Genomic DNA, 11,486 nt, shown 5'->3' with positions numbered 1-11,486 from the left:
GCTCCTCCCAGCGTGGGTAGCATCATTCAACTTGAAGAGTTGTGGAGTCTGATTCAGAGTTTTTACCCTTACAGAAAGAGGGGTCTAAGGGCTCCTCCCAGCGTGGGTAGCATAATTCAACTTGATGAGTCGTGGAGCTTGATTTAGAGTTTTTGCCCTTATAGGAGGAGGGTTTGGGGGCTCCTCCCAACGTGGATAGCATCGTTCAACTTGATTCATTGTGGAGCCTGATTCAAAGTTTTTGCCCTTACAGGAGAAGGGTTTGGGGGCTCCTCCCAGCGTGGGTAGCATCGTTCAACTTGATTCGTTGTGGGGCCTGATTCAGAGTTTTTGACCTTACAGTAGAAGGGTTTGGGGGCTCCTCCCAGCGTGGGTAGCATCGTTCAACTTGATTCATTGTGGAGCCTGATTTAGAGTTTTTGCCCTTACAGGAGGGGGGTCCGGGGGCTCCCCCCCCCCCCCCCCCCCGGCACGGGTCCCGGGTGTCGTGGTCAAAAAATGCACAGGGTGTCGTGGTAAGAAAGACATATGTTTGTTTCAAGCAAGGTTGAAAGAAATCAATGAAAAATCCAACAAGGAGCAAGACAGAATCAAGATGTGGATGTCAAGCAAGAATGGTGTTGTGCAACTCAAATAACACAAAATAATAAGGGTCTGGTTTTTAGTTAAAATGGAGAATGAAATGACAATAGAAATTGCTTAAAATTTACAAGAATAAACTAAACTCAATAACGAAGACACCACTTTTTACGAATTTGAAATATGACCTCCGGTTAGGGAGATATGGCCCTGACAAGTTTGTCCTAATTCGGGTAGCGATTTACAGCGATTTGCTTATTGAATAACACTACAAATCGCTATAGTGATTTGCGAAAGACACTACAAATCGCTATAGTGAGATTCAAAAACATTATAAATCGCTATAGCGATTTGCGGAAGACACTACAAATCGCTATAGTGAGATCCAAAAACACTATAAATTGCTATAGCGATTTGCGGGATACACTACAAATCGCTATAATGAGATCTAAAAACACTATAAATCGCTATAGCGATTTGCGAAAGACACTACAAATCGTTGTTGAAAAGCCGGATAACACTATAAATCGTTGTGGGGCTCGTTGGAGACCCAAAAATACTACAAATCATTGTAGGAAAGCCCGATAATATTACAAATCGTTGTTGGAAGGCCCCAAAAAAAATTGGTTCGAAGGGCGCTGCCCCCCGAGCCCCCCCCCGCGCCAGGGGCGGCCCCCCTGGACCCCCACCCGCTGACCGCGCAGCGGGATCCGCGCCGAGGAGAGCCCCCAGACCGCCCTCCTGTAAGGGCAAAAACTCTAAAACAGGCTCCACAACAAATCAAGTTGAATGATGTTACCCACGCTGGGATGAGCCCCCAAACCCCCTCCTGTAAGGGCAAAAACTATGAATCAAGCTCCACAACTCATCAAGTTGAACGATGTTACAGTCAGTGTGCAGGTCAGTCGGTGTTTGATGGAGCAATGTAGGATCGTCTGTTTGATGTGCACAAAAGTAGAAAGAGAAGGGAGAGAGAGTATGAGGATTGATGTTCATGACCTTCTACAAAGAGAACTTTTTGTCTCCCTTGATTTCTTCTCTAAAGAGAGAGAGAGAGGGTTTTACAGTGTTTTACGAAGAAAGAAGAAGAAGACTTTGAAGAGTCAACATCATCCTCTACTTTCTGGATGAATGATATGTTTGTCCTTTTTTAAACTGTTTGTTTTTTCTTTTTTGAATGAAGGGCATTTTTAGCATTTTCTCAAACCATCACTTTATGAGAAGAATAGCAAGAAAGAGTAAAGTCTTTGCAACCACACCAGACTCCAATGCTTAGTGATGTCAACATACACGGGAATACGAGCCCCATGTGCTTGTATACGTGGTGCTTATTCAAAGCCCCGAACACATCATTTGGGGGGGGGGGGTGGGGACATACACCACAGCACCCTGCTGCTCGTTTGGCCCCAAAGAAAAAACATGAAACAGCCATATCACCAAAAATGGTCCTCACACGTTTCACCATAAGTTTCAGCAGATGGTTGAAGTGGATGAATGCCAGGTGCCGACACACCAAGTTTTTTTATTTCAGCAAGATTGCCAACGCATGCATTAATACTTTTTTACAGCATAAACATTAATTTAATACAGAATGACTACTAAGCAGCCAAGACAATCTCTGATGATGATGATGATGTCAATGCCTACATCTTCCAAATCAATCATAATACCCAACAACACCACTGCCACAATACACACGTTTCTCTTTAACAGAAAAAAGGGATAACAAAGTCGAACTATTGCATAAAAATAAAAGATTCCATAAAATTTTGCTTAATAAGAAGCCCTGCCATACATCAAGACATAGCCCCCCCTGTCTACCAACAGAGGCAATTGCTACAAAACACAGGCCTTAAATCCCAAAAGGCAAAATACTCGGAAGAAAAACATAGATTTCAGTCATTTTATCAAAAAATAATAGCATATGAGCGCTAACACCAAACCATTCTTAACCTATTGCTTTGCCTGGTAAAGATAAAGTGTGCTTGGAAGAGCCAAAGAAAGCAAACAAGAAAATCAAGCGGCGGGCTTCTCCCACTTGAGCGGTTTGACAACCTCCCATGTGAAGTCCGGGTCGTCCCTCCCGAAGTGCCCATAGGCAGCGGTCTTCAAGTACCTACCGTTCCCTCCCCTCTTAAGGTCCAGGTTGATGGTCATCATCCCCGGCCGGAAGTCGAAGCTCTCCTTCACGATCTTCAGGATCTCCTTGTCTGGGATCACCCCCGTGCCGTAGCTGTCCACAAACACGGAGAGGGGCTCCGGCACACCGATGGCATAAGATACCTGAACAATGCAGCGGCGGGCAAGGCCGCTGGACACAATGCTCTTGGCAGCCTGGCGGACAATATAAGCACCACTCCTGTCGACCTTGGTTGGATCCTTGCCAGAGAAGGCACCACCACCGTGGGCTCCCCAACCACCGTAGGTGTCTATGATGATCTTCCGGCCTGTGAGCCCAGCGTCACCATGCGGGCCACCAATGACGAAGCGGCCTGATGGGTTAAGGTGGAAGATAGTCTTCTCGTCAAGGTACTTCTCTGGGATAACAGTCTTGATGACGTGCTCCTTGAGATCCGCTGCGATCTCATCGTTGGTCACGGTCTCGTCGTGCTGGGTGGAGATGAGCACCGTGTGGACACGGATGGGAACCATGGCACCCTTGTCGTTGAAGTACTCTACAGTGACTTGGGTCTTGCCATCAGGGCGGAGCCAGGGGCAGGTACCGTTCTTGCGAACCTCGGTGAGGCGAGCACCAAGCTTGGTGGCAAGGACATGGCTGAGGGGCATGAACTCTGCCGTTTCATCAGTGGCATAGCCAAACATGTGTCCCTGATCACCAGCACCAATATCCTCAGGGCGCTTGGTAAAGTGGCCATGGACACCCTGGGCGATATCAGGGCTCTGCTGCTCAATGTTGACGAGGACCTTGCAGTGGTCGGCGTCAAGCCCAACATCATCGGATACAAAGCCAATGCCACGGCAGGTATCTCGGACGATCTTCTCATAGTCTACATTGGCCTTGGTGGTGATCTCGCCAAACACCATCACCATGTTGGTCTTTGTGCAGGTTTCGCAGGCAACCTTGCTGTCAGGGTCCTGCTCAAGGCAGGCATCGAGGATGGCATCGGAGATCTGGTCGCAGAGCTTGTCCGGGTGGCCCTCATTGACGGACTCTGAGGTGAAGAGGAAGGTCTCCATTTCCGTGAGCTGCAAACAACAGGAGAGGGCGTTCAGTATAAGCCATGATTTCACCAACACCATGGTCAATTTAAGTCACCGTTATTGTCTAAAAACTTCCAAGTTCCAAACTGAATAAAACATCAACTTACATCTCCTGTTAATTGAACAAGACCTAAAAGGAACCTAAAAAGTGGTATCAAATAATATACACTTGACAGATAACCTGATTCTCAAGACACTAAGGCCAGAAAGATATTAGTCACTTTAGCATAACTTAAAGTAGCCGCCCACTTTTCTCAAAACATAACCAAGTTGAAGGCGTAGAGATGCCAACTTCTTTAAGCCAGAGAAGATCCATCAGGACAACAAAGGAGACGGATAACATAATTGACGAATCATTCCAATTCTGCCGATATGCTGATTCCTACTGTATTAATTATTGGAAGATCTACTTCACTTTGCAAGAGATACCAGCAAACTTGATAAAAACAGTTTGATGCTTAAAAAGGAAAATCTTAACAGAATCCTCAACTAATGAAACTCACAAAAGATATCAGACATTTTATTTCAAGCATGAACCAAATGCACAGAGGAAACTATTCTCAGGCATCTGTAACGTCTATTCAGTATTGATATCTATATCTCAATTGATCATTTGGTGGAATAGATCTGGCTATTCTGTGTGGGACTTGCAATGAAAAGTTTAGTGGCTAAAACCAAAAATAAGATCTATACTTGTCCCCACCACCGGTCACAACCAGATCAACGCCTTCAGATGCAGCTAATTAGAAAGAAGCAGTAGTAAAAACCACCGCCTATTTTAGAAACTCCGAACATTTGATAAAAGTATACAAAACCAGCATGACACCTTTAACAAAAGTTACTGATTTTGTGAGGAGGAGGCATCAATCAAAGAGGTATCTGATGAATCCGCCAAAAGCATGCATCCAGAGGACAATGAAAGATAACACTGCTGACATCCAGAGCACAAGGAAAGATAGCACTGCTGAACCTTCTCTCAGAATTTGTTAGAACTGAAGGGAATGTTTTCGAAAAGGGAAGATCGGATCTGATAACAACGTTAGTAGATTTAGCAGTTTTCCCTTTTACTTTCTGACCCCCAATCGCATACCGATTTACAATCTTCCCAAATTTCAGATTTAGCAGATTTCCCTTTAATTTCTGACCCGCAACCGCGGAAGCAGATCAGGTCATGCTGAAAATGAGTGTTTTTGCTCATGCTGACATCGTGGCCATCCGATTTGCATTTTAAAAAGCTCAAAAGTCAACAAAACCACGTGGCATTCATCCAAAATGCAAACAGACGGCCAAGATGTCCGCATGAGCAAAAACGCTCATTTTCAGCATGACCTGATCTGCTTCCCGCAATCGCATACCGATTTACAATCTTCCCAAATTTCTGAAAGTAAACCAAACAAGAAACTCAAGATTTTCCAAAGATGATCCCATGAGTCATTAATGAAGCAAATGATTTTGACGCAAAGAAGATCCAGCAGATCGAGTGAGTAAAATCTCTCTACATAATCGTTATGAATAACCATGAAATGAAAAGAGACGAAAACACGCAGATCTAGGTTTACAAAGCAGATCAATACTTGTCCACCATGCAAAGAGAGATAGCAAGGAACACCGAATCAAATAATCTATAACAGAGTGCAGAAATACAGTCACAGATAAAAATCAAGTTTGGAGAAAAGAAACCTCCCCAAAAAGGAAACTAAAAAGGAAATCATTCATCCGAAAATCAAACAAATACAGAGAAAATAAGCAGAGATCTACGAAATCTCAAACTCGTTCAAGAAAAAATAGAGAGAAAAAATCCTATAACCAGTCCAAATCCGCGATACCGAAGAAAATCATCCAATAAAAGTAGATCTATAACGGATTCAACTATTCACATCTAAATCGCAAAGAAAGCCTCCATATTTTCTTCGAAGACTTTCAAAAATCACAAGAGGAGAACACAACAAACCGTGTTCTTCACCAGATCTATTCTTGTTAAGAGAAAAAACCACAGATCTGAGTTCGAAAACGAAGAGCAGACGAGATAGAGACAACGCGCACCTTTGGTAGAGAAGAAGAATGAACGAACGAACGGTAATGCGAGGATCTTCTCGGTGGACAGGAGCCCCCTTTGTACCGACGCTCTTCGACGGGACTCAGCGGTGGTCTCGCCCGAGCTATTTATAGAACTCGCGCGTCGAGCGTGACGGGCTCCAGCTGCCATCATTCGAAGAATCCAGATCGGACGGCTGTCGTTATTCCAACTGAAGGATCTTGACCGTCGGATTGCGTACCATCGTGCGGCCAGATCTTACTGGGAGCGGGTGGGTCGACAGCAACTCGCCCGACCCTTGGTCACCACCAACAGCCGGTGACCCACCAACCATCCCTGAGCTCCCTTTTTGGGTTGGCCTCGCGGGTCCACAATCAGCTCCGCGCCGCTGCCGACGCCTTTGGGACTCCGAGGTGCAAATCAGCAAATGGATGTGATTGGATAGGATTTTATCGGATACTCGACTGAATCTGATCTCCTTTTAGTTGAAACTATAACCGATTATAATCTGGATATGGTTTTGAAGTTTTGCTGCCAAATCCGATGACAATCCCGATACGAAGGATATCCGAATTTGTTTACACGTAAAAAAACAAATTTGGTATGAGCTTTTCACCATCCGGATACGAATCCTTTTAGGCGACATCCAATTAGCAGGATATGGTATTGGTCACATCCCATCTGAATCTGAACCGTTTACATTCCTAAAATCTGCAAAATGGATGTGATTGGGTCAGACCTCTGAACCCATCCAACTAAATTTTCTTGGATATGGATCTCAAATTATGCATTCTATTCCATTTGATCGATTCTGATTGGACTTGGTCACAGGTTCGAATCAATTTGTTCTCAGTGAGATCTGTATCCAGATATGGTACATTTAATATCCTTGTTCCATCCAGTATTGCTATGTAAAAATTTCAGATCTGAGTTCAAATCTACCTCATTAGGTATCGTTGTCATCAGATTCATGACCGTATCACTGTCGGTGCTGCATTGGATGTCGTTCATCTCCATCAAAACAATGAAATCTCATTGTGATCCGTTCATTTTTAAAACATTTCAAAGCCAAAAGAAAGTGATGGTCATCCCATTGGTAAAGGTTTTGGATGTCGTTCATCTTGAGCTCAAAAGGCATCAAGAGGCGCTCAGACCAGATCCTGTTTTTTTTTTTCTTTTGTAGTCATATTTTAAAGGCTTAGTTATGACCAATTATTTTTGCATTAATTCTGATGAAAGGTTGGAAAAAGGCTTGTCCACTTTTTAAGTTTATTCCCTGTTTTCACACACGTATATAACGGGTTTTTAAAGTGTTTCACAACACAAAGCCGTTCTCACATATCGAGGCAAGGCGAAGCGTTACCGTCTCGATGATACAAGGCATAAGAATAAAAAATAAGTAATTATTTATATATTTTATTAACAATAACCTTTGAGAACATATAAATTTTCACCTAAAAAAGGATCACATTAAGTACATTCAAATATGTAGGCATATGAAAGATTATGAAACAAAAGATCCAACTTGGTTTTAAAATAAGATAAAAAACAAAACTAACATAATATATCACACCCAATTAAACTAGTTTCATGAGTTTTGATTCAAATCTCAATTCATAAGTAAATTGAAAATATGCACGACTCATGTTGAGGTTTCAAAGATTTGGTTGAGAAAAAAAAATCAGACATGAAATAGATAAACATAAATGCAAGCGTAATACAAAGTAGGTCAAAATACGCAAAATTATATAATTTACAAAGTTATATATATGTATATATAATACATATATATCAAAACATAAGCATGTGCACATTACAACACGACGACAAAGTAAATGACATAAAGTAAGACTCGACGTGCGAAACCATGCATTGAGCTAAATAAACTACATAAGCGATGCGCGAAATCATATATCAGCTAAATAAATTGCATAAGCAATACAAGATATACGAAATTGTACATCGATCAAATAAATTGCATAATATGTGCATGATGTACGAAATCGTGCATTGGCCAAATATCGAGTGGCTAAGCAGTTCACGATATACGAAATCATATATCATCCAAATAAATTTCATAAGCAATGCACAATGTACGAAACCATACATCGGACAAATAAATTGCATATGCACATAACAACATATCGGCAAAGTAAATGACATAATTTTAAATAGACAAGAATACGAAAAGTTGCATCCTTGAGCTAAAAGCATATATATATATATATATATATATATGCTTTTAAATCATGCTCAGCATGGTCTCCAAACTCTAGCAAAACAGTCCTGGATATCCACAACTAAGTGAGTGTGTGAGCAGGAAATTGTTGCATCCAAGAAAGTAAATAACCTGTGATGCGCTTGCATCACTTACTCACCACAAGTATTTACCTGATTTGCATGTTGTTGCCTTTGCATTTTTCTTATTTCTTTTTGCATGACATTTTTTACCTGCATGTAGAGGTGGCAATTTCTGACACGACCCGCCAACCCGCCTCTTAGGCGGGTTCGGGTTGGGCTTAAGCCAACCCGTTTAATAAACGGGTCAACCCGCGTAACCCGTTTATTAAACAGGTCGGGTTCGGGTTGGGGGTATGTCAACCTGCCAACCCGGCTGACCCGTTTAATAAACGGGTTAGGTGGGTGGGTCAACCCGCCAACCCGTCTGCCCGACCCGTCAACCCGCCAACCTGCCTACCTGCCAACCTGATCCGTCAACCCGCCAACCTGACCCGCGAACCTGAAAACCCGTTTACCCGACCCAACCCATTTATTAAATGGGTTGGCAGGTCATGTCGGGTTACCCGTTTATTAAACGGGTCAGGTTCGTGTTTGCCACAGCCGACCCGTTTAATAAACGGGTCGGGTTCGGGTTGAGGTATGCTGACCCGCCAACCCGACCCGATTGCCACCCCTAGCTGCATGCGATGCTTAGCACTAAGTATCACACAATTAGCTCAACTATGCACCAACAAAGCACAAATATACAAAAAAATACATTTCTACGTTGTGCCCATGGTGCGAATTCAGTGTACGTACAAAAAATGTTTTTTGGGAAAACATAATTATATTTAAATTTTAAAAACTTATATACAAAATATATACAAATTAATAAGAAACACTAACAATATGTAAAATAGCACATTAAACAATAAAAACAAGTTAAATGATATTTTGAAAATATCACATTTTTGGGGATTATATTTGTTTTAAAACTCTATCAATAAAAATGTGAGATTTTAAAAAAGTAGTTGATATTTGTCACTGGCAACTGGTAAGAGGGAGTGGCCTTAAACGCTAGGGATTTAGCGTCTCTCTCTCTCTCTCTCTCTCTCTCTCTCTCTCTCTCTTTGGCAAGATGGCCATGAGGGTTCTCCTCTCGGAAAAATCAGCGTCCAAATCCCTGGACCAGTTGCTTCAATCCCCTTCGACAAGCTCATCTTCGATCTTCTCGTCGTTGATCGAAGTTCTCTTCTCGATCCGGCAATCCGCAAAGCCATCCCTGGATTCAACCTCATAGGTCCATGGTGACATGGTCCTCCCACCGCTACGACATTGCTGAAGCCGCTCCGCCACTATCAACACCCTTTCGACGAAAACCCATCAACGAACGTGCATTTTCTCATGGCCCAAAATGTTGAAACAAACATGGGACCACCGATTTGCATCGTCAGGCATTCCAAAATGCATGTTGGACCCTCCTTTTTTGTAGAAAGCGTTCCAGGGGGCAGCAAAGGAATCCATGGAGGCAACCCATTCTGTGACAACATGGTCGGGATGGTGGTGCTGAGAAAGAGGGTGTTTGAGAGGGAAGGGAGCGAGTCGTCGAACAAGTTTAAGGAGATGGTGGTGGAGCTCATGACTAGGGGTGGCAATCGGTTTGGGTTGGCGGGTCAGCATACCTCAACCCGAACTCGACCCGTTTATTGAACGGGTCAGCTGTGGCAAACACGAACCCGACCCGTTTATTAAATGGGTAACCCGACACGACCCGCCAACCCGCTTAATAAACTGGTTGGGTCGGGTAAACGGGTTGGCAGGTTAGCGGGTCGGGTCGGCGGTTTGGTGGGTTGACCCACCCACCTAACCCGTTTATTAAATGAGTCAGCCAGGTTGGCGGGTTGGCATACTCCTAACACGAACCCGACCCGTTTAATAAACAGGTTAGGCGGGTCGACGGGTTCGTTTTTGCCCAACCCGAACCCGCCTAAGAGGCGGGTTGGAGGGTCATGTCAGGTTTTGCCACCCCTACTCATGACGTCGGCTCAGCTGTTCAGTGAGAGGAGAGAGCCGAGAAGAAAGAAGATGAAGAAGAAGACAACGAAGACAGGGGAAGAGATCACCTGAGAGGGCCAGATGCGGAGTGGGGGTCGCCGACGTAGGGTTGCCGGAATACGGCGAGTGGGAGAGAGGTCTCACAAATACGGCGATGGTGCGACTCCAACAAATTTGGGGGTGATTAGAGAGCGAGAGAGAGCGAGAGAGGGAGAATGTCGTGCCCTAGATGGGCCATTTTATATCGAAAAGTAGCGACGACTTATCAACATAAAAATTTTGTCTCAAAATCCGTCACTAATTAACGATGAATTAACGAAAAAAAAATTTATCGCTCATCCGTCGCGAAGTTGCGATGACTTTTGAGACTGAATGTTTTCATCGCTAATTAGCGACAGATTTTGAGACAAAATTTTTCTATCGCTAATTCTACAACTAATTCCAATTTTAGAGATGACTAATTTTCTCTAGCTAATCTGGCGCAAATTTACGATAAATTATTTCTGTCGTAAAATTTTATCGCTAATTAATGTTTTTCTTGTGGTATATGTGATATATATATATATATATATATATAAGCATAAATGTTGACGCCCTTTCCATTGGACGGTCGCGAGATCAAGGGTACACATGCTATCAAGTTCTTAATGCACCAAATTTGTGGTATGTGATTGCACCCGATCCAAACTCAACAAAAGAAGTCTTTAACCGTGGTCCGAAACCACCCCTAAAGATTCCTAGACCAGAGGCAGTCAATGACCACTGCTAAAGCCCTCGTCCGCCCCTTCCATGTTTATAAATCAATCACTATTGCCTTTTTCCTCTCTCTCAAGTGAATCATTCTGTATCGGCCAGAAAAATAATAAAAAAATATTATGTGTCAATCATAACATGACACATATTCAAACTATTAAAATAAAAAATAATTATTTAAAAATAGCCGATGCAAGGGTAAGGCGTATCTATTTTTTGCCGATACTGTGCGGCCAATACAGGGCGATACTCACGATACTGGTTTTAACTCTGAAGTCATCTTAATAATCAAATGAAATAAAGAAAGCGCGCCATTTGGAGAACCATGTACACCTCGATTGTAGTCATGAAATAAGGACGGTATTATGTGTTGTTGAAGCCTTTAAAAACCCATTATATACGTGTGTGAAAACAAAGGGAAAAAAGCATTTTCCAACCTTTCACCAGAATTAATACAAAATAATTGGTCATAAAACTAAGCCCTCTGAATGCCATTGATCTCAAGATCAAGTCAGATTGTGATCCGAGGGTATTCCATCTGAGCACCTCTGAATGCCGTTGATCTCAAGATCAATGACATCCCAAACCTGAATTTACAAGAAATAGACACTTAGATCAAGCA

At 42.9% G+C, this 11,486-nt stretch overlaps 1 protein-coding gene across 1 annotated transcript; it reads right to left on the bottom strand.

Moving 5' to 3' along the window:
- Positions 1-2,318: 2,318 nt before the first annotated feature.
- LOC149826659 (S-adenosylmethionine synthase 1-like) lies at positions 2,319-5,937 on the bottom strand. Its single transcript, XM_090018926.1, has 2 exons — positions 5,845-5,937; positions 2,319-3,786 (listed from the first exon to the last, which is right to left on the bottom strand). The coding sequence occupies exon 2, from the start codon at positions 3,775-3,777 to the stop codon at positions 2,596-2,598; it is 1,182 nt and encodes a 393-aa protein (XP_089875052.1). The 5' UTR covers positions 3,778-3,786; positions 5,845-5,937; the 3' UTR covers positions 2,319-2,595.
- Positions 5,938-11,486: the final 5,549 nt, after the last annotated feature.

The sequence above is a fragment of the Nuphar pumila genome, chromosome 10 (assembly GCF_984573655.1).
Source record: "Nuphar pumila chromosome 10, dmNupPumi1.hap1.1, whole genome shotgun sequence".
NCBI classification, from domain to species: domain Eukaryota; kingdom Viridiplantae; phylum Streptophyta; class Magnoliopsida; order Nymphaeales; family Nymphaeaceae; genus Nuphar; species Nuphar pumila.
Note: the sequence above shows the minus strand (reverse complement) of the source record. Positions and strands in the feature narration are given on the sequence as shown.

Coding starts and splice junctions, on each gene's coding strand:
- LOC149826659 (XM_090018926.1), bottom strand. CDS start 3,777: ATGGAGACCTTCCTCTTCACCTCAGAGTCCGTCAATGAGGGCCACCCG.